General features: G+C 46.7%; 2 protein-coding genes across 2 annotated transcripts in view; one reads left to right on the top strand and one right to left on the bottom strand.

Annotated features, from left to right (window-relative positions):
• Nucleotides 1–348: 348 nt before the first annotated feature.
• Nucleotides 349–12558, bottom strand: WDR83OS (WD repeat domain 83 opposite strand). Its single transcript, XM_040346566.1, has 4 exons — nt 12413–12558; nt 3128–3233; nt 1913–2010; nt 349–541 (listed from the first exon to the last, which is right to left on the bottom strand). Exons 1-4 carry the CDS (start codon nt 12463–12465, stop codon nt 475–477), a joined length of 324 nt encoding a protein of 107 aa, XP_040202500.1. The 5' UTR covers nt 12466–12558; the 3' UTR covers nt 349–474.
• Nucleotides 12559–12582: 24 nt separating this feature from the next.
• The window catches only part of WDR83 (WD repeat domain 83), a 32538-nt gene continuing 19404 nt past the window's right edge, over nt 12583–25716 (top strand). Inside the window, exons 1-3 of the mRNA XM_040346565.1 lie at nt 12583–12697; nt 15139–15247; nt 16081–16201. Of these exons, the coding sequence (XP_040202499.1) occupies nt 15145–15247; nt 16081–16201 (224 nt within the window). The 5' untranslated portion in view covers nt 12583–12697; nt 15139–15144. The remainder of the gene's footprint in view (nt 12698–15138; nt 15248–16080; nt 16202–25716) is intronic.

The raw sequence follows: 25716 nt of genomic DNA, 5'->3' as shown, positions 1-25716 counted from the left end.
ACGGTCACGGAGCATGCAGTGGGCACGCATGCCCACACTAAGCCGTGATTTAAAGGGGACGTAAGTGGGGGCTCTGGGGGAGGGGGGGGGGGTGTTGGTCCTTAGCAACATGTTACACCCTAAATACAGGTGTAACATGTTGCTAAAGGTGAACCAATCCTTTATCTGCCTTGCCCGGGTACAGTAGCCAGGAGTTGAACAATAGGAGCTCCACAATGACACCAAAGCAAATGAAGCCTCATAAAACATTTTCTTAGAGTACCCACAGTCCTGTGAAGGAAAAGTCCAAGTAAGGTGACCCAAAACTTACATATACGAGACAAGTCACGAGTCACATCACAGACAAGCAAAAAATCAACCATCTTTATTCAGTCATACAATTGCCAGACAGGAGATAAAGTGGGAAGTCGGAGTCTCTGTAAAATTTTCAGGGTCCACACCAACCAACTTCTCCTGAGCTGGACAAGGCCGGTGTTACCAGGGAGGAGACATGGGCTGCGGGTTCTGTAGGTAGGACATGACCACTGCCGAGATGGACAACCTGCAAGAATGCAAAAAATAGCTTTAGGGCTAAAAATGCACAATAAACATACATGCAACGTTTTTTTAACGATGTATTACCTAAACATGGATAGAAAATGCTTGATTCTGGGAAAAATGAGAATCACAATTTTTTTTGCTTCGAATAATGATCAGGATTCTCAAATTCTCACAGCACAACATCTTTTACAGTATACAAAAAAAATAAAAATTGGGCTAATTTTACCGTTTCGTCCCCCCTCCATTACAACTTTCACCTACAGGTAAGCCTAGATTAAGGATTACCTGTAGGCGTTTGCAATATCTCCTAAACCTACATGGTTTTTAGAAGATATTTGCCCAAAAGAATGCACCGTTGTCTACGGCGGAATGAGAATACCGGTTTTCTAAATGAATAATGTCGGCTTTGACGGAGCTGCGATACCCAGAAGTAACCTCCGGGAGAAATGTCTGCGGCTAGAGGGGAAGACGAGGACGGCTAAGGTAAGTAAATGCATAATGAGCTAGTATGCTAGTCATACTAGCTCACTATGCTTTTTTTGGGCTTACAACCGCTTTAATTATCTAGCAAAAAATAATGATTTGAACCTGAAACCAAGTGTAAGAAAAAGGTTTAGTCTTTAAAAGGGGTTGTAAAGGTAAAAGTTTTCACCTTAATGCATTCAAGTGAAAAAACGTCCGACAATACATCACTGCTCTATAGGATTGATAAAGACCTGGGACACCAATGGGTGCCCCAAGGAGAGTAGCAATACAGTGAGTATAGTGCACCACAGTGAACAGTGGTTCCCAGTGGGAGGGGCATAGTTAAATAAAACTCATAAAATATGCTCAATAAAACAAAATGTCACTGTAAAAAGTTGAAGGTTTTTTAACCTGACGATAAAAAACCTTCAGTGTGCAACTCCCCCCTAATACTCACCTGAGCCTGATCCAGCGATGTGCACAAGAGCAAAAGCTCTCCTGGGTCTCTTCCTCCTCATTGGCTGGGGCACAGCAGCGGGAGCCATTGACCTCATACCATCAGCGCAGCCCATGCAGAATGGTGTCCCTCCTCCTCCCGTCTGTGTACAGGAGAATATCAGAGCAGAGGAGGAGGTGGGTTTAGTCCCCTCACCAGTGTGTTGTACAGGCAACATGCCGGCTGCCATAGAGGTGCAGATAGCAGGGGATTCCAGACACCCTGCAAGAGATGCGGGGCAGGTGTGCAGGATGCCTGCATTCGGCACTGGGCTCCGGGATTCAGGATTTAAATACAATTTCAGGACAGTCCCAGTGAAAACCCAGACAAGTGGCACTAAACCAACATTGTCAACAAGATCAACGAGTCAGAATGGGATCACCCTGCAGTTGCAACATCTAGAAGACTTACATAAAGCTGCTCATCATTTGCTTGGTATCTTCAGAGCTGCGAGAGTTTGCAAAGCTGATAAAGGAGCAATATACAGCGATCCACGCACACCACTTCAACTGTAATGGAGAAAGTTACAACACGATTACTATGGAATAGCAACAGGCATACAGAATTAATTACAGCACCACCTAGTGGCAAGTGAGCAACACTGAATTCTGCATATCAGAAGTTCATTTCATCTTAAAAAAAATAAACCAATCAGGGAAGAAATATGGGAGATAGATTAGATAGATATAATAAAAAAAAAAAAAAAAAAAACGGTCCACGAAAGGAAGTGACAGTAAAAGAGCTTTCGTGGGCAGTATGTGGAGAAAAAGATTAGCAAAAAATAAATAAAAAATTGTATTTAAAAACCATTTGAAAATTTCAATACAAGATCAGGATGTTTGTTTAACCTCTTGCAGCCCAGATAAAACATATATCGTATTTGCCGGCGTATAAGACGTTCCCCTAATTTTCCAGCTAAAATTGCTGGTTTTGGGATATACTCGCCGTATAAGATGACCCCTCACTGTGCCATTATGCCTGCCTCACTGTGCCATTATGCCCGCCTCACTGTGCCATTATGCCTGCCTCGACGATCTTCCTACCTTCTCCTGTTTGCAGAGTTTCTCAGGCTGCGGGCGTCCATTATTCAAAAGCCGCGCCTCCTCCTCAGGCTGTTCCGTGATAGGCGGAACACTAATTTCCCCAGCAGAGCCTCTGTCCAGTGTTCCGCCTATCACGGATGTCCTCTCGTCCGAGGCCGAGGATGAGAAGGCATCCGTGATAGGCGGAACACTGAACAGAGGCTCTGCTGGGAAAATTAGTGTTCCGCCTATCACGGAACAGTCTGAGGAGGAGGCGCGGCTTTTGAATAATGGATGGCCGCCGTCTGACAGACAGGTACCCAGCGTATAAGACGACCCCCGACTTTTGTGGCATGATTTTAGATGCAAAAAGTCGTCTTATACGCCGGAAAAAACGGTATGTGCAGCGGCAAAGAGGGTGGCCTTTAACGTCCACATGTCACACACATGTCCATGAGCAGCAGAGCTTTCTGAAGTCATTTTCGAACAAAACAAAAAAATACAGATCTTTATTTATTTTTTTATGCATGGGAGAAATATCAGAATTGGCCCGGATAGGGAAGTAGCTAAAGGAAGTTCTAGGTTTGCTTTATTCAAGTCTTACCTTCAGCATCAGTCCGCACATACTAAAGATCATGCCCAGGAGGTTCATGTAGTCCGGGGTTGGATCATCCAGGGTGGGGGAGCTTTCTGTGGTGGGAGGTTTATACCTGGGGAAACAGAGCAATGCTTTGTTCAGAGTTATCACAACCTCCAATATACACGGATCCAATGATCTATGCAGTTTACTACAGATCTTTGTATTGGTTAAACAAAAAATTAAATTTGAGCAGCAGCTGCATCTACCTTTCAAAATTAGGGATAAGTCATCACCCCCCAACAAACCAAATTCTACTCTGAAATACCCTTTTTTTTTTTTCCCAGCCCAATACTGTCCCCAACATGAACACAGGCCCTGCATGTCACCTTTTTTTCTGCGGGTCTGTAAGGATTACCCCCCCCCTAATTTTTTTTTATATATATATATATATATATATATATATATATATATATATATATATATATATATATATATATATATATATATATATATATATACACACATACATATATATATACACACACACACACACACACACACACACACACACACACACAAGTATACATATAATCCTTTCTTTCTCTTAACCACTTCAATATCGGGCACTTTCCCCCCTTCCTGCCCAGGACAATTTTCAGCGGTCGCACTTTGAATGACAATTGCGCGGTCATACAACACTGTACTAAACTAAATGTTTATCATTTTCTTTCCACAAATAGAGATTTCTTTTGGTGGTATTTGATCACCTCTGTTTTTTTTTTTATTTGTTTTAGTTTGTTTAGCAAAAAACAAACATTTTTGAAAAACAAAAAAGGTTTGTTTCTGTTATAAAATGTTTTCTCCTTCACTGACTGGCACTGATGAGGCTTCACCAATGGGCACTGATGAGGCAGCACTGATATGTAGAATTGATGGTGACCAATAGGCTACACTGATATGCAGCACTGGATAGGCAGCACTGATGAGTTACTGACGGGCATTAACGATTGGCATCTGAAGGGCACTGACAGGCATTACTGATGGGCACCTCTAATGGTGTCTGCGCTGATAATCAATGTGTTGATTATCAGTACAGACCCCCCCTCTAACAGGGAGAGCCGCCGTTTAATGTCACTTCCTGGTTCACGTTGTGATTGGTCACAGCTGATCACGTGGCAAGAAGTCTCTGTCAAAGGGCTCCTTACCACGATTGGAGATGCAGTATGTCAGAGTGACACACAGCACCACGCTAGGCACACGTTCTCCTGAAAGACGTCATACGATGGCCAGTCAGAATAACAGAACCACCGCCCAGTCACCATTCTGCTATAGGTCAGGCAGGAAGTGGTTAAAGATAATCAAATATTGTCTAAATATAAGAGCCATTTCCTTGAATCTCGGTGTGCTTTGTGCATTTCTTCCAGATCTGTACAGTGATCCAGTGTGAGACTTTCCCTCTGTGCTTCCTGCAAGACCAGTCATTGCTGCTCTTTCTCCTTGTTCAGGGTGACTGGTCTCGTCTCCGCCCCCTCCTGTAGTTTTCTGAAGTCAGCCTGTAGTGGGTGGGGCCTACTGAGCCCCTTCCACGGCTCTGCTCTCTGCACGGGCTATATACAGCACAGTGATGATGTCACTGCTACTTTTACAAAGACAATCTATTGGTTTTTAAAGGCATGGTGCACACAAAGTGGATTTATATACTTTGTGGCAATAGAGAAGAATATTTAAAATTAAAAATGTTTGTATCCACTGATCAGACAAAAAATTAAAAAAAAATAAAACACACAACATAAGAAAAAAAAAAAAAAAAAAAAATTGATGAGCAGAAGTTTACCAAGGAAATATTAAGCCAGGCTAGATCAATATAGGAAATGAGCACTTAAACCCCGGGATGTAATGTCAGCAGAGTATTAATCCCAGCTGCCTTGAAAACTGAACAGGCTTCCTATCGGCTCTTGTAATCACAGCAATGAAAGATGCACACAATTCATGACATCGGATCTTTCTGCGGGCGAAATGGAACAAAGTCGCTATCCTTGGAAGGTGACTCACTCTACTTCACAGAATCCAGTGGAAGTCATTAATAATGCATTTCTAAAAATATTTATTCCTCTTGGGCCCCGTACACACGACCGGATCTATCCGCTGATATTTGTCCGACGGACAGTTCCAGCGGATCGATCCGGTCGTGTGTAGGCCCGACCGGACAAGTTTCCAGCGGACAAATGTTTCTTAGCATGCTAAGCAATCTGTCCGCTGGAAATCTATCCGTCGGACGTGTTCGGTCGTCTGTACAGACTCACCGAACACGTCCGACCGACCGCCATCCCTGCATGCATGCGTCATTCTGATTCGACGCATGCGTGGAAGCTTTGACCTTCCAGGGCCGCCCACATCGGCGCGGCCACGCCACGCCCCGCGTATTGTTTACGCGCGGATTTCTGTCTGATGGTGTGCACACCCATCAGACAGAAATCCGGCAGCGGATCTGTCCGCTGAAAACGGTCCGGCGGACCGTTTTCAGCGGACAGATCCGCTGGTGTGTACGCGGCCTCAGCCTGTCACTGGGGACACATGTTCTACTATATTTCCTCCAGCATTAAAGCAGACCTTCCCCTCTCCCTTCTTAAAGAAGAACTAAAAGGCAACACTTTTTTTTTTTGTTGAGTGGAGAGGGATTAGAACCCCTGTCAGTTTGTATTATGCTCTGTGCCCCCCATTAGAGATTCTGCCTCTCTATTTGTCCTGTTTATGTTTACCATCATCAGTGAAAGTAGGCCCCCCTTTCACACTTGGGTGCTTTTCAAGAGATTAAGCGCTACAAATAGCGCCTGTAAATTGCCTCTCTAGTGTGAAAGTCTGAGTGCATTCACACTGGGGTAGTGTGCATGCAGGATGGGGAAAAAAGTCCTGCAAGCAGCATCTTTAGGCTGCTTTCACATTGGGCAGCAGAGGTGCGGTGACGGTATAGCCGTGCTATTTTTAGCGCCGATATACCGTCGTATTTACCGCGATATTCGGGTGCTAGCGGTGAGGTTTTAACCCCCGCTAGCGGCCGAAAAAGGGTTAATATTACCGCGGTTTCCCATCGATTTCAATGGGAAGGCGCGGTATAGGACCGGTAAACACCCCGCTCCTATACCGCTCCAAAGATGCGGCTAGCAGGACTTTTGGAGCGGTCCTGCTACCGCACCGCTTCAGTGTGAAAGCCTTTGGGCTTTCACATTGAAGCCTGCAAGGCATGATTTTTTCATGTGGTATAGCAGCGCTATTTTTAGCGCTGTACCGCATGAAAAACGCCTCAATGTAAAAGGGGCCTTTAGGGCGGTGTGGTAGCGTTGTATATATTGCTCCTACACTGCCCCTGCCCATTGAAATGAATGGGCAGCGTTGCAACATGGGCGCTTTTATTCCTTTCCTCGCCGCTAGTGGGGGTTAAAAGCGCCGCTAAAACTAGCGGCGCTTTACCACTACCGCCACACCGGTGTGAAAGTGCTGGAATAGAAAATCCCAAATTTTGGGTTGTCCCCGGAAAAGTGAGAGAGAGTGGAAATCTTCCAATGGGGACACTAGTTCTGGTCACTTGGGGGTCCCCAAAGAATTCCCTTAAAGCGGGAGTTCACCCAAAAATCAACTTTCTGCAGTTAGATCCAGCATACTGCTGACATGTGCAGTATGCTGGTCTTTTTATTATTATTTTGGTACTTATCGTTTTAGCAGTATTTCTTCTATGGCTCCGAGCGGGGATTACTTCCTGGTAGAGGCGTTCCCGAAGACAAGCAAGTTGATTGACAGCCTTCGATAGCGCGTCACGGCTTCCGAAAATCCACACCAGTGACACTCGGCAATTTACGGCGCCTGCGCAGTCAGCTCTACACGGCAGGCGCCATAAACAGCCAAGTGTCACCTCGGCTGTTTTCGGAAGCCGTGACGCGCTATCGAAGGCCGTCAATCAACTTGCTTGCCTTCGGGAACGCTCATTCCCCACAGGATTCCCCGCTCGGAGCGATAGAAGAAATACTGCTATAACGATAAGTAACAAAATAAAAGTAAAAAGACCAGCATACTGCACATGTCAGCAGTATGTTGGAGCCAACTGCAGAAAGTTGATTTTTGGGTAAACTCCTGCTTTAATTTGCAAAGATTTACTCTCACTTCCCATTTGACCATGGGACAGGAAATAAAGGCAATTCTCCCCAATGGGACACAGATGGTGGAAGAAAAAAATAAAATCTAACAGGGGTTATAGCCCTGGACGTTCAGGAACGTCCCTCAAAGAGGGGGATTGCGCTCGAGTTGCAAGGTCAAATTGATTCAGACTTTGACCAAATCGTTTTTTTCCCCCATAGGACCGGCACTCTGTGGACTAGGCCGAAGCCGCGGCCTCACCTAAAAAAATCCTGCCCGCAGCTCGCCGCGATCCTGGGAAAAGCCACGGCCTTTTGGATCACCAGTCGCAGCCGGCTGGTGATCAGTGAGTATGAGCCGTTTTTTTACAGCTTTTTACACACTGATCCCCGGTTCAGTGTCCCCACACAAAGTCCCCAAAATAGTGTCCACTCACACACACACACACACACACACACACACACACACACACACACACACACAGTAAAAAACACCTGTCCCTCACATATGCAACAGTAAAATAATACGTCCCAATGATCACCTGCGTACATCTGTCCATGATCACACAAACCAATTATTATACAATTAATGAAAAAAAAAATGTTATAAGAAAGACATGAAGCAGAATACATTTGGCTTAAATTTATGACAAAATTCGATTTTATTGGATTTCTTTTAAAATAGAAAGAAGAAAATATTGTTTTTTTCCCCAACTTTAGGTCTTTTTTCCCCCCCCGCTTATAACCACAAAAAATAAAAAACGGAGCCACGATTAAATACCACCCCAAAGAAAGCTCTATTTGTGCGAAAAAAATGATAAAAATTACATTTGGGTACAGCGTCGCATGACCGCGCAATTGTCATTTAAAGTGTGACAGCGCTGAAAGCTGAAAATTGGTCTGGGAAGGAAGGGGGCGAAAGTTCCCGGTATTGATGTGGTTAAGATACTCACCCGCTGAGCGCATCCAGTGTTGTCCTGCTGACATACGTTTCTTTTATGCTCCCCGCTCAATCACATTCTGCCATCTTCTTCGGTGACATCATCAGGAAGGTGCCAGCTTCTCCAGGTTCAGCTGGCGACTCCCTGATGGCACACTGCCTGTCCCGCCCCCCTCTCCTTTCTTAACCACTTCCATACCAGGCACTTACGCACCTTCCTGCCGAACCCAATTTTCAGCTTTCAGCGCTGTCGCAATTTGAATGACAATTGCGCGGTCGTGCTACACTGCACCCAAATGACATTTTTATCATTTTTTTCCCACAAATAGAGCTTTCTTTTGGTGGTATTTGATCACCTCTGCGATTTTTATTTTTTGCGCAACTAAAAAAAGACCGACATTTTTTAAAGAAATTATGTTTTTATTTTTTTCTGTTAATTTTTTTTTGTAAATAAGTAAGGTTTCTTCTTCAATTATGGGCACCGAAGAGGTGGCACTGATGGGCACCGATAGGCGGCGCTGGTATGCTGCACTAATGGGCACTCATAGGCGGCACTGATAGGTGGGCACTGGGCATAGATGGGCACCAAGAGGTGGCACTGATGGACACAGAGGTGGCACTGATGGACACTGAGGGGTGGCACTAATGGCATTGCTGGGCATCATTTTAGCTAGTGCCCATGTTGCCAGTCAGTGCCCATTTGTGAGCACTGATTGGCATCGATTGTGTTAATTTTTTTTTTTTGCTCTATTGAGCACCGGGGGGGGGGGGCACTCCCTGGTGGTCCAGTGTTGGCATCCGAGGGGGGGCTGCGCTGATAAACAATCAGCGCGAACCCCCCCTGTCAGGAGAGCCGCCGATCGGTACTCGTGTCTCTCAGACGCGAGTGATGAAGAGGCGATCAACGGCTCTTCCTGTTTACATCGTGATCAGCCGTGGTTGGACGCGGCTGATCACGCGGTAAAGAGTCTCCGCCAGAGGCTCTTTACCGAGATCGGAGATGCAGGGTGTCAAACTGACACCCCGCATCACCGATTGGCACGCGCCGGCATGAAATCCTGCAGGACGTCGATAGACGTCCAGTCAGGATTTCACAACCACTTCTCGGACGTCAATTGACTGGGCGGGAAGTGGTTAATAAATAACTACGTCTCCCATGATATGTGACGTACAGATCCCAAGAGACACAGCGGGCAAAGTGCATGTCACTCTCCTAGGCGGAGGATGTGCATGGGGCCCGGGGGCAAAGGGGGTTTCAGTAATGAAAAGTCCAAATTGCACAGCGTAGGGGAGGCAACATCCTATGGAGGGTGAAGATCCAAATCAAAACAATAAAACATTGTTTTAAATCTCACTGCCCATCACCTTATCCAATCAGGGGGAATGTCTTGCATTCACTAAGACAAATGGTGATCCTACCGCATAGTAACACCAGGGGGCGGGTTGCTCGGCGTGTGACATTAAAGACAGCGAGGATGACTAATATTATTATTATTATTATACAGGATTTATATAGCGCCAACAGTTTGCGCAGCGCGTTACAAAATCAGGGAAGACAGTACAGTTACAATACAGGAGGGATCAGAGGGCCCTGCTCCTTAGAGCTTACAATCTAGAAGGGAGGGTCAAGTGGAACAAAGGGTAGTAACTGTGGGGGACAGACACAATGAAAATACAGGCCCAGATTCACAAAGGACTTACGACGGTGTAACTCCACGTACGCCGTCGTAAGTCCGAATGTGCGCCGTCGTATCAATGCGCCTGATTCTTAGAATCATTTACGCGTGAATTTTGCCTAGATACGAGCGGCGTAAGTCTCCTACACCGTCGTATCTTGGGGTGCAATAATTACGCTGGCCGCTAGGGGCGCTTCCGTATATTTCTGCATCGAATATGCAAATGAGCTAGATACGCCGATTCACTCACGAACGTACGTGCGCCCGGCGTATCAAGATACGCCGTTTACGTAAGGCGTCTGACCGGCGTAAAGTTACCCCTCATAAAGCAGGGGTAAGTCATGTTAGGTATGAACGTCGGAAACGTCCAAACAGCGTCGTATTTTCCGTTGTTTGCGTAAGTCTTCCGTGAATGGGGCTGTACGTAAGTTACGTTCACGTCGAAAGCATTGACAGTTTGTGGCGTATTTTCCGTTGTTTGCGTAAGTCGTCCGTGAATGGGGCTGGGCGTAGGTTACGTTCACGTCGACTAAGCATTGAGCGGGCGTAATTTACTTCGTTAAGCGCGTCATTTACGTGGGGTCACGAATCATTTACATACAACACGCCCACTACCAGCCTAGTTTGAATAAGGCGGGCTTACGCCGGCCCATTTACACTACGCCGCCGTAACTTAGAGCGCAAGTTCTTTCTGAATACGGGACCTGCCGCTCTAAGTTACGGCGGCGTAGTGTATCTGAGATACGCTACGCCCGCCTAAAGATAGGCGCTTCTTTGTGAATCTGGCCCACAGTTGTTAGGTGTGGGTAGGATAGGCTTCTCTGAAGAGGAGGGTTTTCAGGGATCCTCTAAAAGCTAATAGGGAAGGAGATAGATGGACAGATTGGGGTAAGGCAGGGGTCGACAAATCCCGGGCGCCAGGTCGCCATGGCGACTAGAAATAGGGTCCTGGCGACTTGGCTTGGAAGGAGGGGCAAAAAAAAAAAAAAAAAAATTTTTTTTTTTGTGAGCTGGCGCCATCTGGTGGTGGCCGTTGGTATTACAAGTTAAGCATTACAAGTTAAACAGCAATTCTTATGTAATTTTTCACTATTTTCACTGCCATCTTCTTCCCTCTAATTAGAACCCCCAAACATTATATATATTTTTTATCCTAACACCCTAGAGAATAAAATGGCGGTCGTTGCAATACTTTCTGTCATGCCGTATTTGCGCAGCGGTCTTGCAAGCGCACTTTTTTGGGGAGAAAATTACACTTTTTTTAATTAAAAAATAAGACAACAGTAAAATTATCCCCATTTTTTTTAATATTATGAAAGATAATGTTACGCCGAGTAAATTGATACCCAACATGTCACGCTTCAAAATTACGTCCGCTCGTGGAATGGCGTCAAACTTTTACCCTTTAAAATCTCCATAGGCGACGTTTAAAAAACTCTACAGGTTGCATGTTTTGAGTTAGAGGAGGTCTAGGGCTAGAATTATTGCTCTCGCTCTACCGATCGCGGCGATACCTTACATGTGTGGTTTGAACACCGTTTACATGTGCGGTCGCTGCTCACGTATGTGTTCGCTTCTGCACGCAAGCTCGTCGGGACGGGGTGCGTTTTCTGGCTCCTAACTTTTTTAGCTGGCTCCTAGATTCCAAGCAAATTTGTCAACCCCTGGGGTAAGGAGTTCCATAGGCCTGGAGAGGCTTTGGAAAAGTCCTGGAGACGAGCATGGGGGCAGGTGATGAGAGAGCTAGAGAGTAGGAGGACTTGAGAAGAACGAAGAGAACGATTAGGTTGGTATTTAGAGACTAGGGTCAGTGATGTAGCCGGGGGCCGAGTTGTGAATGGCTTTGTAGGCAGTTGTTAGCACAGCGACTTCCACAACGATCGGTCAGGAATAAGGATGAGCTCTGGTGTGTTCGCATGCTACACGTGCAGAGCCCGCCAGGAAGTGTGCACGGCGCTGCGCTAATCACAGTCAGGGAGACATTTCCCGATCTCTGCAGCCGAGCATCGGGACAATGTCTCCCTGGCTGTGATTAGCGCAGCGCCGCGCACACTTCCTGGCGGGCTCTGCACGTGTAGCATGCGAACACGCCAGAGCTCATCCTTAGTCAGGAATGTAATCTGTATACTGACATGGGGTCCAAGCTGGACCAATGAAATCCATACCTGGGGGGGGGTTCAGCTTTTAGGCCTTGTTTGCACTTGCGTTGCTCTCTGAAAAGGGATTTGTGCTCAGATCGCTCTTCAGAGGGCATTTGATAGGCAGCGAAGGGGACATTATATCTCCTCACCACACATTTTAACCCCTTAAATGCCGGACTATCACATAGTTGCAGGGTGATTGGCCACACCCACTCTGTAATGATGAATGTGGGCCTCTATCCATACTTACCTTCTCCTGTGCTGGAGATAACAGGATGTCCTGCAATGACCTCTCATAGAAGTGACCCAGTCTTCACCCCTCCCCCCCCATTCCCTATACTATGGCTGGCCTGTGTACAAACACCTTCCCTTCCCTGGTGCCCAGTCTTTCCCTCCTCTCTCTCTCTCTCTCCCCCGGCTCTCACCTCAGTATCTTCGCCGGCCTCCTCGGGTCACTGCCGCTGTTGCCCGTCATCATTCCTTCCCAGCTCCTAATCCGATTCACAACCTTACAGCTGTTCTCAGCACTTCCGGCAGCAGAGGGGGCGTTCCCGGAAACACGCTGTCACCTGACACGGATAACCCGGAAGAGCATACCGAGCGAATCACGTGGTTTTGTGTACACCGGGGTCACGTGGCTGGCCTTTGGCCTGAATGACCTAATCAGCTGCAGAACTCAGTGTGTAGAGTACAGGACCCAGTCACAGCAGGTAAGGAGATCGGGGGGCCCTGCAGCTGTCCTAAGAGAAAGAGAGACTAGGGGCCCCTGCAGCTGTCCTTAGAGAGACCAGGGGCCACTGCCCTGATAGATTAACCAGGGACCCCTGCAGCTGTCACAAAAGAGATATCGGGGCTACTGCAGCTGTCCCTATAGAGATACCGGGGGCCCCTGCAGCTGTCCGTACAGATACCGGGGGCCCCTGCAGCTGTCCGGACAGAGATAGCAAGGGCCCCTGCAGCTGTCCGGACAGAGATACCGGGGGCCCCTGCAGCTGTCCAGACAGAGATACCGGGAGCCCCTGCAGCTGTCCGGACAGAGAAAGCGGGGGCCCCTGCAGCTGTCCAGGCAGAGAAAGCGGGGGCCCCTGCAGCTGTCCGGACAGAGATAGCGGGGGCCCCTGAAGCTGTCCGGACAGAGATACCGGGGGCCCCTGCAGCTGTCCGGACAGAGATACCGGGGGGCCCCTGCAGCTTTCCGGACAGAGATAGCAGGGGCCCCTGCAGCTGTCCGGACAGACATAGCAGGGGCCCCTGCAGCTGTCGGGACAGACATAGCGGGGGGGCCTCTGCAGCTGTCCCGACAGAGATAGCGAGGGGGCCTCTGCAGCTGTCCTGATAGAGATAGCGAGGGGGCCCCTGCAGCTGTCCCGATAGGGATAGCGCGGGGGGGGGTCCCTGCAGCTGTCCCGATAGAGATAGCGAGGGGGCCCCTGCAGCTGTCCCGATAGGGATAGCGCGGGGGGGGGTCCCTGCAGCTGTCCCGATAGAGATAGCGAGGGGGCCCCTGCAGCTGTCCCGATAGGGATAGCGCGGGGGGGGGGGTCCCTGCAGCTGTCCCGATAGAGATAGCGAGGGGGCCTCTGCAGCTGTCCTGATAGAGATAGCGAGGGGGCCCCTGCAGCTGTCCCGATAGGGATAGCGCGGGGGGGGGCCCCTGCAGCTGTCCCGATAGAGATAGCGAGGGGGCCCCTGCAGCTGTCCCGATAGGGATAGCGCGGGGGGGGGGTCCCTGCAGCTGTCCCGATAGAGATAGCGAGGGGGCCCCTGCAGCTGTCCCGATAGGGATAGCGGGGGGGGGCCCCTGCAGCTGTCCCGATAGGGATAGCGCGGGGGGGGGTCCCTGCAGCTGTCCCGATAGGGATAGCGGGGGGGCCCCTGCAGCTGTTCCCGACAGAGATAGCGGGGGGGCCCTGCAGCTGTTCCCGACAGAGATAGCGGGGGGGCCCTGCAGCTGTTCCCGACAGAGATAGCGTGGGTCCCCTGCAGCTGTTCCCGACAGAGATAGCGTGGGTCCCCTGCAGCTGTCCCGACAGAGATAGCGAGGGGGCCCCTGCAGCTGTCCCGACAGAGATAGCGGGGGGGGGGGGGGCCTGCAGCTGTCCTGATAGGGATAGCGGGGGGCCCCTGCAGCTGTCCCAAAAGAGATATTGGGGCTACTGCAGCTGTCCCGATAGAGATACCAGGGGCCCCTGCAGCTGTCCGGACAGAGATAGCGGGGCCCCTGCAGCTGTCCGGACAGACATAGCGGGGGCCCCTGCAGCTGTCCGGACAGACATAGCGGGGGCCCTGCAGCTGTCCTGATAGGGATAACGGGGGGGCACCTGCAGCTGTTTTGCTAGAACATTGCTTTCATGTGAGGCTCTCATGGTGGAAGTGAAAACCCAGCCATGCTGGATGAAATCTGCCAGGACATGCTGGGAGTTGTAGCTCCATCACAGCTGAGGTCCCATCATTTCTATAAATCCAGCCAAAAACTTTGTGCTAAGTGTGAGAACCAGATGCAAGTCTTTTCATGTCATCTGTGTCCCCTTTGGCTAGATTTATTCTCGTTTTCTGCCAGGAGAGTGGGGAGGTGTTCTGTAGTCCTGCCCAAGGATAGCAACGCTGCTCCTCCATAGACACGGTGTGGTGAGTGAGCGTTGTCAACCTAGGACAGGATCACCAGATAAAAAGCCTGACAAAGAAAAAGGACTACAGCCACCTTATCTAATCAATACAATCCAACATAATACACTTTTGTTCTTTAGGATTGGATTAGGTAGTAGTAAACCCCTCTGTGATTTTTAGCTGAACACAATAAAATAATCATTCTCCAATAAACTATTAGTTTATTTCTTACACTTGCAGTTTACAAATGTCAATGCTGCTGGCTCCTGGTCTCTCAGTTCTGCCTCCTATCGCTTCCCATCATCACAGAGAAAGAGTGGACGGGGAAGCTTCTGGTTTATCAAACCTGGATCAGATGTGCATGGCAACCAATCTGCTTTTATTATCAGCGTGATCTGTTAAACTTTGATAAAAAAAAAAGCTAGCCACCGATTTGGTTGACATGCGCAGCTGCTCCAGCCCCCCCCCCCCCCCAATGTTCTTAATGAGTCCTAAGTGTATTTTTATTGTAGTTTGGATAGTGATTTGTTTTCTGTTATCACAGGGTGTCATGGCCTATCCGGCCCCCAAACCTAAAAAAACAGAGCTTCCCCAGCACCTCCAACGCAAACTGCCATGCAACCAGGGAGCTATCAGAGCAGTACGGTTCAATGGTGAGTAATTATCATCGCAGGCTGTGTATAGAAGATCTACGTGTGTCACCCTGTGGTGGGAGGGACAGACTCCGTGTCATATAGCTCCTCCTGGGTGGTGTCACCCTGTGGTGGGAGGGACAGATTCTGTGTCACATAGCTCCTCCTGGGTAGTGTCACCCTGTGGTGGGAGGGGACAGACTCCATGCCACACAGCTCCTTCTGGGTGGTGTCACCCTGTGGTGAGAGGGGACAGACTCCATGTCACACAGCTCCTTCTGGGTGGTGTCACCCTGTGGTGAGAGGGGACAGACTCCATGCCACACAGCTCCTTCTGGGTGGTGTCACCCTGTGGTGAGAGGGGACAGACTCAATGTCACACAGCTCCTTCTGGGTGGTGTCACCCTGTGGTGAGAGGGGACAGACTCCATGTCACACAGCTCCTTCTGGGTGGTGTCACCCTGTGGTGAGAGGGGACAGACTCCATGCCACACAGCTCCTTCTGGGTGGTGTCACCCTGTGGTGAGAGGGGACAGACTCAATGTCACACAGCTCCTTCTGGGTGGTGTCACCCTGTGGTGAGAGGGGACAGACTCCATGCCACACAGCTCCTTCTGGGTGGTGTCACCCTGTGGTGAGAGGGGACAGACTCCATGTCACACAGCTCCTTCTGGGTGGTGTCACCCTGTGGTGAGAGGGGACAGACTCCATGCCACACAGCTCCTTCTGGGTGGTGTCACCCTGTGCTGGGAAGGACAGACTCTGTGTCACATAGCTCCTCCTGGGTGGTGTCACCCTGAGGTAGGAGATACGGACTCCATGTCACATATCTCTATTCCTCATTGTCTTTTCAGTGGATGGGAATTACTGTATGACATGTGGCAGTGACAAGTCCTTGAAGCTGTGGAATCCACATAAAGGAACCATGCTGAAAACCTACAGCGGTCATGGGTATGAAGTACTGGATGCAGCAGGGTAAGTGTGCTTCACGCACTTGATTTGCATGGTTCTGGTTTTACATTATTTGTGAAAGTTATTAGTATTCCAGGATGCTACATGGTACTACACTGCACTCTGTGCCAGATAACTTAGTCATGAACATCATATAGAGGATGGGAATAGGGGATGTATGGGTGTCAGTGGTTAAAGTGATTGTAAACCCTCGCCTTGTAAATGAACCCATTCAGTGTAAAATAGAAACAAAAGGCAAAACATTTCTGTATACATATAAAAAACATTATAAATACTTTTTTTTTTTTTCATAAATGATCAAATTTTCTCTGTTCTCAGCGTAAGAGCTGGGGGAGGAGAAGCAGTAGCACACGATCTTCCTAGTGAATGGCTGTGCAGGAGCGATGTGTCAGGACAAGTCTGATCATTGGAGGAGAGCAGACTGAGTTCCCAGCATACGTACAGAATTGACCACACTGTGCTCTCCTGCTTAGTGTGGTCAGTTTTTAATAGGAAAGCAGAGGGACTGGCAGGATCACCAGAGATTTCACACAAAGGAAGCAATACGAAGAGAACAGGATACTTTGTCATGCAAGAACATGGTACAGCAGGCACATATCAGGAATATGAAGGGTTGGGTTTACAGATTATTTAATTGTTTTGGCATTCTTCCTCCAGGCTTGAACCTTAGCAGATTTCCCTTCAAGTAGAATTATAGGCAAAACTTTTTTCTTGGATAGAGTCACTAAAAGAAAATCTGCAAACATTTTCATCTGAGGAAACTTTCGTACAATTTTTATATAGTGTTTACACAACTTTCCACAGCTGATTCTAACTTTTTGTACGAAAATTCCCAAAGGGACAAACTCCAAAAAAAAATTCTGTACGGGAACAGAGCGAATGATTTTCGTGTAATGTGTACCAAAAAGAAAGACTACTTATGATCAGAAACAAAAAAGCCTTTGTCGTACGAGAATTTTTGTTCATTGGTTCCCATTTGCTGTAAAACGAGGACAATCGCATGATCGTTCGCCCGATTTTCTTATAGTGTGTACTCCACTAAAGGGAGGATTATAGCCCCTGTCGGTTTATTTTTTATTTTTTTTGCCATCTGTGCCCTATTGGACATCCCTGCAAGTTAAAGGATTCCCTTTTGGGGGCCCCCAGGTCACAATACCTAGTGTTCCCACTGGAAGATTTACTGTATATACTCGAATATACGCTGACCCAAATCTAAGCCGAGGCACCTAATTTTACCACAAAAAAACTAGGAAAACGTATTGTCTTGAGTATAAGCCTAGGGTGAGAAATGCAGCAGCTACTGTAAGTGAAAAAGAGGGTCAACAATGCCCATCTGCAGCCTCGCGGTGCCCATCTGCAGCCTCACTGTACCCATTTGCATGCCTCGCTGTGCCTGATCTCCTGCTGTGACACACAGTCTTAACTGCAGTCGGTGGCCATCCATTGTAACAAAGCCCCGTTTTCATCCTCGTCCGTGACAGAACACTGATTCAGTTTCCCAGCAGTGAGTCGGTGTTCCGTCTGTCACAGACAAGGCTTTGTTACACTGGACGGCCACCGACTGCAGTTAAGACTGCATGTCACAGTGGTTGATCAGGTACATGAGGCTGCAGATGGGCACAGTGAGGCAGGGAGACTTGAGTATAAGCCTAGGGTGAAAAATGCAGCAGCGGTTTCCGGGACGGTGGTGTGAGCATGGAGGAGTGAACGCACGCTAGTGAGGAGAGCTCTGAGTCCGTGGTGCGTTGAAGCAGGAGATCGACGGTTCCGGGACCCCTCTACCCCCTCTACCCCCATCGAAAGTCTGCGGTGAGCAGGGGGGGAGAGTGCAGCACCTGAACGACGGTTCCGATACCCCCATACCCCCATCGAAAGTCGGCGGTGAGCGGGTGGAGAGCGCAGTACCTGACAGAGGCTCCAGACAGCTGATGTCGCGGCGGGGAAAGAGCCAAGGAAGACGCGTAGGAGGTGTTCAAGCCCCCTGCCACTCATACATCACACGCTACATGACGGTGAGGAGGGGGGCTGAGCAGCAGGAGGAAGCCGTCGGAAGCAGGGCTCTGAGGAGGGAATCAATATCTGAAAGTCCCCTCAAAGCTGCAGCTGTAACTGCGATTCAGAATACACTTGTATCTGTATCTGTTTCAGACTTGCCGGTGATAAAAGGACAACAGTTGATTGCTGGTGAGGAGTTGGTAACTGCTTCAGACCCAGTCCTTAGTCCAGCTACCCCGGTGGTCAAAGCGGTGAACAACACAGTTGATTTACGCTACATAGGTGAGACTGAGAGACCCCCAGTGGAGGGGTGGACGGAGGTGGCCTCAGAAGCAACAGCGTGGAATAAAGGTACTTTTGAAACACCTATACTGTTACGGTCTGCTTTGCTGGAAATAGCTGACAATATAGCGGGGGATATGAATAAGGGGTCTAGAGAGTATACAAAGACACCATCTATAGTAGCACTAATGTCTACAACCCCTATATCCCCTGCACCATCCCCACCTCTAAACCAGAGGGAGAAGGGTGCAACAAGTGGTGAAATATTAAGTTCTAAAGAGAGCGAGCATATATCAGAAGAAGTCATGCAGTCTAGTATACAGAATGTACAGAGTATGCCCGATACGGGGGATACATTTGAATCAGAGCTGATACCTGATATGCGCCAGTTAAGCAGGCTTATTCAGGCTCTCCCAACCAGAGACGATATCCAGAAAATGTTAACGCTAATGACGAGTACTTGGAAAGAAGAGTTGGAAGAAGTCCGGATAAAAGTGGGGGTGGGGGAGCAAAAAGTGGGCATATTGGAGGAGCAACAAGTGGTCGTGGACTTCAGATTGGGGGTACTAGAAGAAAAGTGTGAGAAACAGCAACAGCAGCTGGTCAGATTGCAGTTAAATGCTGAAGAGGCAGATAACAGAAGTAGAAGGAATAATGTGCGCATAAAAGGAATACCAGAAAGTTGTGAGGGGGCGGCGTTAAGGGAAGCTGCTTTGGCCATCTTTAATAAAATTCTAAAAAAAAGCTCAGGCTCCCCCCTGGAGCTAGACAGGGTCCATAAGGTCCCAACAACAAGGAATCCAGATCAGACTAACCCTCGTGATGTGTTATGTCGTATACATTTTTATAGAGAAAAAGAAGAAATTCTCAGGGAAGCATGGAAAGAAGGACCGGTGATCTGGGAGGGGGCGAATATACAAATATTTCCGGATTTATGTTGGCAAACTAAAGCTCGACGGCGCTTGTTAAGGCCCCTACTAGAACATATACGCGGTCAAGGAGCCGTATACAGATGGGGGTTTCCGTTGGCCGTCAACGTGAAAAAAGAAGGAAGGAACTTTAATCTAAGAGAACCGTCCCAGCTCCCAGCGCTTTTTGAATTTTTGGGGTCAACACCAATAGCAGTCCCTAACTGGTTAGAGCTGCCAGTCACAGCTGAAAGAGAGCCTAGATAAACTGTGGTAAGGGAAGGTTAAAAGGGGTAAAACTGTAGAGGATATGGGGGAGTTCCCCACCCCAATTCTGAAGAGAAAGAGGAGATGGAGAGACTTATGGAAGATGACCCCTCCCAAGGGAAAGTGTATTTTTATGTGTTTTTTTCTCCCCTTTTTTCATTTTTTTTTTTTTGTGGCACTCTCTCTCTCTCTCTTTGTCTCTACCCGACCCACTTGGGTGGAGGCCTTCTGGAGAGTATTTTTTTTTTGTGGTGATTCTTGAGGTTCATACCCATATCCGACTGTTTTTCTTGTTGAAGGTCTTATTTTTTTTTTGTTGTTTTTTTTTTTTGAGAACACTCGGACTTGGTTTGGGAGGGAAGGTACTATCCCCATGTGGGGAAGGCTATAAGTTAAGAGTGGAATATTTCTGAGTGGCGGGGCTTTATTGTCCCGCTCATATGTGTATATATGTGTATAAATTTATAGATGCTCCCTTTGCTCCTCCTCCCTGAGGTGGGTCTATTATGGGCGAAATAGAGCACTAGGGAAATGACAGAGGAAAGATCCAGAACATAGGTGGGCTAGTAGGCCAGCATCTCCAGCCACGCTCTTTTTTTTTTTTTTTTTTTTTTTTTTGGGGGGGGGTTAGGGGGGGGGGGGTTCGTGAGGGGAGGGGCAGGGAGGGGGGGGTTGTCTCAAAAAAAAAGGGGGGGGGGGCGTTTTGAGGAGAACGGTTTTTGGGGGGGGGTTTCACTAAGTCACTATGTCACTAGAGCCCTAGATCCGTTTGATTTAAGGATCAGGGAAGGTATAATATAAGACACACTGAGTCTATAAATAGGGGGAGGGGATGGATGGGATGGGATGGGCAAAGGTATAAGGTGGTTCACTACTAGGGGAGACTAGGGATGTGGGGAAATTGAGAATTGAAGAAGGGGGGGGGGGGGGGGTTTTTTTCCTTTTTTTTTTTTTTTTTTTTTTTTTTTTTTTTTTTTTGGGTGATAGATAAGAGGGTTAGGGGGGATTAGAGGAGTCACAATAAAAGGCTGACACATTCACATTTACATTTACACACTTTGAAACACTAAAGGCCAATAGGCCATGATACTTTTTTGGAATAGGACATAGAGGTGGGAGGGAGGGGCAAGGGGTAAGGGAAGATGGTATAGGGGTAGGTGGGGAGGGTAAGAGTGGGTGAGAGAGTGTTGGGGATAACAGGGGCCTAATAAGAAGACCTAATAGGAAAACGAAGGAAGAAGGAAGAGGCAAGGGTAAGGGAAAGGGGAATAGAACCTTCTTTTTTTTTTTTTTTTCTTTTCCTCTCCCTCTTTTTTTTTCTCTTCCTTTCTTGGTGGAGACATAAGAGGGGGGGGCAGACATAAAGAGTTAAGATATTGGTTAGGAGGTTAGGAGAGAGAGAGTGGAGAGGGGGGAGTTCAGAAGTACGTCGGTGGTAACATGTTAATAGGGGTTTAAAAGGTGAAAAAGAAAGAAGACAAAAAAATAAAAAATAAAAAAAAATAAATTTTTACCTCTAAATGGTAGACAGTTAGACAGAGATTTATATGTCTAAAGGTGCTTATATAGTATATGTATACAACTGAATATGTCTAAGCAGTAAGGTCTTTATGAGGGGGGGGATATCTCATTTCTCGTGTGCTCGACTAGAATTGGGGGGTGGAGGGGACTGAAAGGGGTAACTCAGGGAAACGCACCCGGACTTATAATAGGGCGTGACTCTCCTCGGTGCTCACACACCTTAGCCCACTAAAGCGCCTCTCCTCCGTGTGGAGGGAAGTCGGAGACGCTTAATTTTTTTTTTTTCTTTGTTTTTTTTTTGTTTTGTGTTTTGTCCTCTCTGGGATCCTAGGGGATCAACCGGATTGAAGGACTAGAGAAAATATATATATTTTTTTTTTTTTTTTTTTTTTTTTCTTTCCTCTCTCTCGTCTTTTCTCCCTCTCTCCTCTCTCGCCCGTCCTTTCTCCCTCTTTTGGGGGGGACTCCCCTATCTTTAGCCCTTTATCTCCTCATTGGGCACCTCTATTAGTTTCCCAAGGAGCCACGTGATTGAGATTCTAAAATGGCTAAGATCAATTTGATGTCTTATAATGTAAAAGGGTTAAACAACCCTGAGAAAAGATCTAAATTGTTAGCAGAATTATGGAGACTAAAGACACAGGTCGTCTTTCTCCAAGAGACTCATTTTAAGAAAAATAAAAACCCAAAACTGGGCAATCATAGATTTCCAATAGTCTATCAGAGTTCCTCATCGACAACAAAGACGAAGGGGGTGGCAATTATGCTATCAAAGACGATTATATGGAAAGAACTAAAGGTAATTCAGGATGAGGAAGGGCGTCTACTTATAGTAAAAGGATACCTAAACGACCAGAAAGTAACTCTGGTTAATGTCTATATGCCTAATGAAGGACAGATTGCAGCGTTGGAGAAATACATTAATGTGATTCAGTTGAATGCAGAAGGAAGAATAATATTGGCAGGGGATTTGAATATGGCCCTAGATCCTATCCTAGATACATCTAAGGGAGCATCACACCTATCATATAGCAAATTAAGTAAAGCAAAGAGTCTGCTACAGAAGATACAGGTGGTAGATAGTTGGAGGACTAGTCATACCCATGAGAGAGACTACACTTTTTTTTCAGCCAAACATAAAACATATTCCCGAATAGACTATATATTTGTATCACAGAATATTTTACAGAATATTGTGGAGGCCTCCATTGGATCATTTACAATTTCTGATCACTCACCGACAAATTGTAAACTGGAATGGGGAGAACCTGTAGCTCGCGAGTGGCACTGGAAAATCAACGAGTCCCTTCTGAAAGACCCAGAATATGAGGAAAAAATAGTTCAGGAAATGGAAGGGTTCTTTTCTGATAATGAGGTGGGAGAGGTGTCGCCTAGCTGTATTTGGGAAACGCATAAATGCTTTATGAGAGGGATTTTAATTTCAATGGGAACACAAAGGAAACGTAGGATAGGGAGACAGATAGAAACATTACTGGGAGAAATTCGTAAATTAGAAAATGTACATAAAAAAACGTTGGCAATTCAGATTGAGGAGAAGTTGAGGCAGACACGAGATGAACTAAATCTGTTACTAACAGACAATGCAAAAGCCTCACTAAAAAGATGTAAACGAGCCTTCTATGAATATGGTAATAAGCCGAGTAGAATGCTAGCGAGGGCATTAAGAGAAACGAGGAACCAAAATCATATAGATGGCATCAAAACAACAGGAGATAGGATAGTGAAATCCTCACAAGAAATTGCAAAAGTATTTAAAAATTATTATACGAAATTATATCAACTAAAAGAAGAGAGGGACACAGGAAAGATGAGTAGGCAGGAGGAGAAGATAAAGGAATATATAGAGAAGGCGGGAATGCCGAAATTAGCAGAGGAAATTGGGAGAGATATGGAAGGGCCGATTACGGCTGAGGAATTCACAAATACTCTTAAATTGCTAAAAACAGGTAAAGCCCCCGGCCCCGACGGGTTTACCCTCTTTTACTATCGGACCTATGCAGAAAAACTGATGCCAAGATTTCTAAAAGCATATAACGCGATAAGAGAAGGACAGGGGATACCGGATGAAGCCCTTATGGCACATATAGCGGTTATACCTAAGGAGGGAAAAGATTTAACACTATGTTCCAATTATCGCCCTATATCGTTATTAAACGTTGACTTGAAGATCTTTACAAAAATTCTAGCAAATAGAATATTACCACATATCCCTGATTTGATACACCAAGATCAGGTGGGATTTACCCCAGGAAGGGAAGGCAGGGAAAATACGATGCGGGTGATTAACGCGATCCATCTCTCCCAGGTATCTAAGAAAGCACTAGTTCTGGTATCCACCGACGCTGAAAAAGCGTTTGATAGGGTCGACTGGAAATTCTTAAAAGCAATTATAAAATATATCGGCTTGGGGGAGGGGATGCAAAGATGGGTTATGAGCCTATATTCACAGCCGAAAGCTAGAATAAAGATAAACGAGACTATGTCGGAACCCTTTGAGATACGGAATGGGACGCGGCAAGGCTGTCCCCTGTCACCAATTATTTTTATTTTGACACTTGAACCCTTTTTGAGGACGATAAGGTTGAATACCGATATCAGAGGTATCTGTGTAAAGCAGTGGTCTCAAAGTACCGGCCCGCGGGCCATTTGCGGCCCGCGGACCAGTTATAAATGGCCCTCAGGCAGGGTGGAAGTGAGGGGAGCAAAAAAAAAAAAAAAAAAAAATTTTTTTTTTTTTTTTTTTTTTTTTTGAGCTGGAGCCATCTGGTGGTGAGCCGTTGGTATTACAAGTTATTACCACCAGATGTGAGCTGGCGCCATCTGGTGGTGGCCGTTGGTATTGCAAGTTAAGCATTACAAGTTAAACAGCAATTCTAATGTCATTTTACACTATTTTCACTGCCATATTCTTCCCCTTATTCGCTTCTGCGAGCAAGCTCGTCGGGACGGGGTGCGTTTTCTGGCTCCTAACTATTTTAGCTGGCTCCTAGATTCCAAGCAAATTTGTCAAACCCTGACTTACACCAGTGCTGGTGGTAATAATGCGCTCGCTGACACCAGTGCTGGGGGTTAATAATGTGTTCGCTGACACCAGTACTGTTGTTTTTGAAGTTTGAAAGTTTGCATGCGGCCCCCCATGGCATATGAAAACTTGTCTTGTGGCCCTCAGGTAATTTGAGTTTGAGACCCCTGGTGTAAAGGGAGGAGTATACAAGTTAGCTGCTTTTGCGGATGATTTGATGTTTTCTCTTACGGAACCTATTTTATCTCTTCCCCCATTGCTGGCTGAGATTGCTGAATATGGCGCGCTCTCAAATTTTAAAGTAAACTATGACAAGTCGGAGGCAATGGGGGTGGAGATGAATGTGGTACAACAACGACAATTAGCCGCCTCTTTTCCATTTAAATGGACAAATTCTCATATTGGATATCTGGGGACTAAAATCCCGAAGAAACTAAATAGAATCTTAGAGCTAAATTTAGCACCGTTGACAAGGCAAATAAAACGTGATTTACAGAAATGGGATAAGGAGGTTTTTACCTGGTTTGGCAGGGTCAATATTATAAAGATGAATGCAATGCCTAGGATATTATATCTATTACAGACACTCCCTACCAGTATACCTCAAGGGTTCCTGAAAGAGATTAGAATGAAGTTTGCGGGATTTATATGGGCAGGGAAACCAGCCAGAGTCAGAAGAGATATCTTAACTTTACCTAAAGAAAAAGGGGGCATAGGTTTTCCAGACCCACTCGCATACTATGAGGCTGTACATTTGTCAAGAGTCCTTGATTGGTGTGTTACTCCGAAGATCAAACCATGGATCCTCTTAGAACAGGCAATGATAGAAATACCGTTGGAAGGACTAATTTGGCTTTCTAAATCCATTCTACCACAATCAGTTAAAAAGCATCCAACAATAGGGACGACAATCAATGTGGTGAAAAAAGTATTTAGAAAATCAAATGATGAAACAGAAGCAAATCCTCTGACTCCGGTCCTGGGAAACCCGGCATTTATGCCAGGTGTAAACGACCCAGGGTTCGAGAATTTAAAAAGACAAGGCAAAACTAGATTGATTCACTTTCAGAAGGAAAATCGGGTAATGACATGGGAGGAAATTGAAAGTGAATTAGCAGAGGTTCTAGAACCATTCAGGCGAAGACAGCTAAGGGGTTTCCTGCGATCAATACAGAGCCAGTCAACAGTGAGGACGAGTTTGTCGGAATTTGAGAAATTGTGTCTCAAGGGAGAGGCGGTGAGACATTCGTTATCAATATTTTACTCCCTGTTAAATGAACTTAAAGATCCACAAGAAATAGGCTTTATACATGCTTGGGAGAGAGACCTAGGGGTAACTTTTACAGAGAACCAGAAGGGAAAAAAATTTGAGTTTAATCATAAAGCCTCTCTAGCATCCAAATATCAGGAGGGAGGATATAAGATCCTGAGTAGGTGGTATAAGACCCCGGAAGTTTTAAACCAAATTTTTCCACAAGCGTCAAATCTTTGTTGGCGATGTC

The sequence above is a fragment of the Rana temporaria genome, chromosome 3 (genome assembly GCF_905171775.1).
Source record: "Rana temporaria chromosome 3, aRanTem1.1, whole genome shotgun sequence".
Lineage (NCBI taxonomy): Eukaryota > Metazoa > Chordata > Amphibia > Anura > Ranidae > Rana > Rana temporaria.
This window is presented reverse-complemented; position numbering and strand designations above follow the sequence as displayed.

Excerpts from the sequence above, each read along its gene's own strand:
- WDR83OS (XM_040346566.1), bottom strand. The coding sequence starts at position 12,465 with ATGATGACGGGCAACAGCGGCAGTGACCCGAGGAGGCCGGCGAAGATA. Across the intron at positions 2,011-3,127 it reads TGTGCGGACTGATGCTGAAG|TTGAAGTGGTGTGCGTGGAT; the intron begins GTAAGACTTGAA and ends TCTCCATTACAG. Across the intron at positions 542-1,912 it reads CAAATGATGAGCAGCTTTAT|GTTGTCCATCTCGGCAGTGG; the intron begins GTAAGTCTTCTA and ends GCATTCTTGCAG.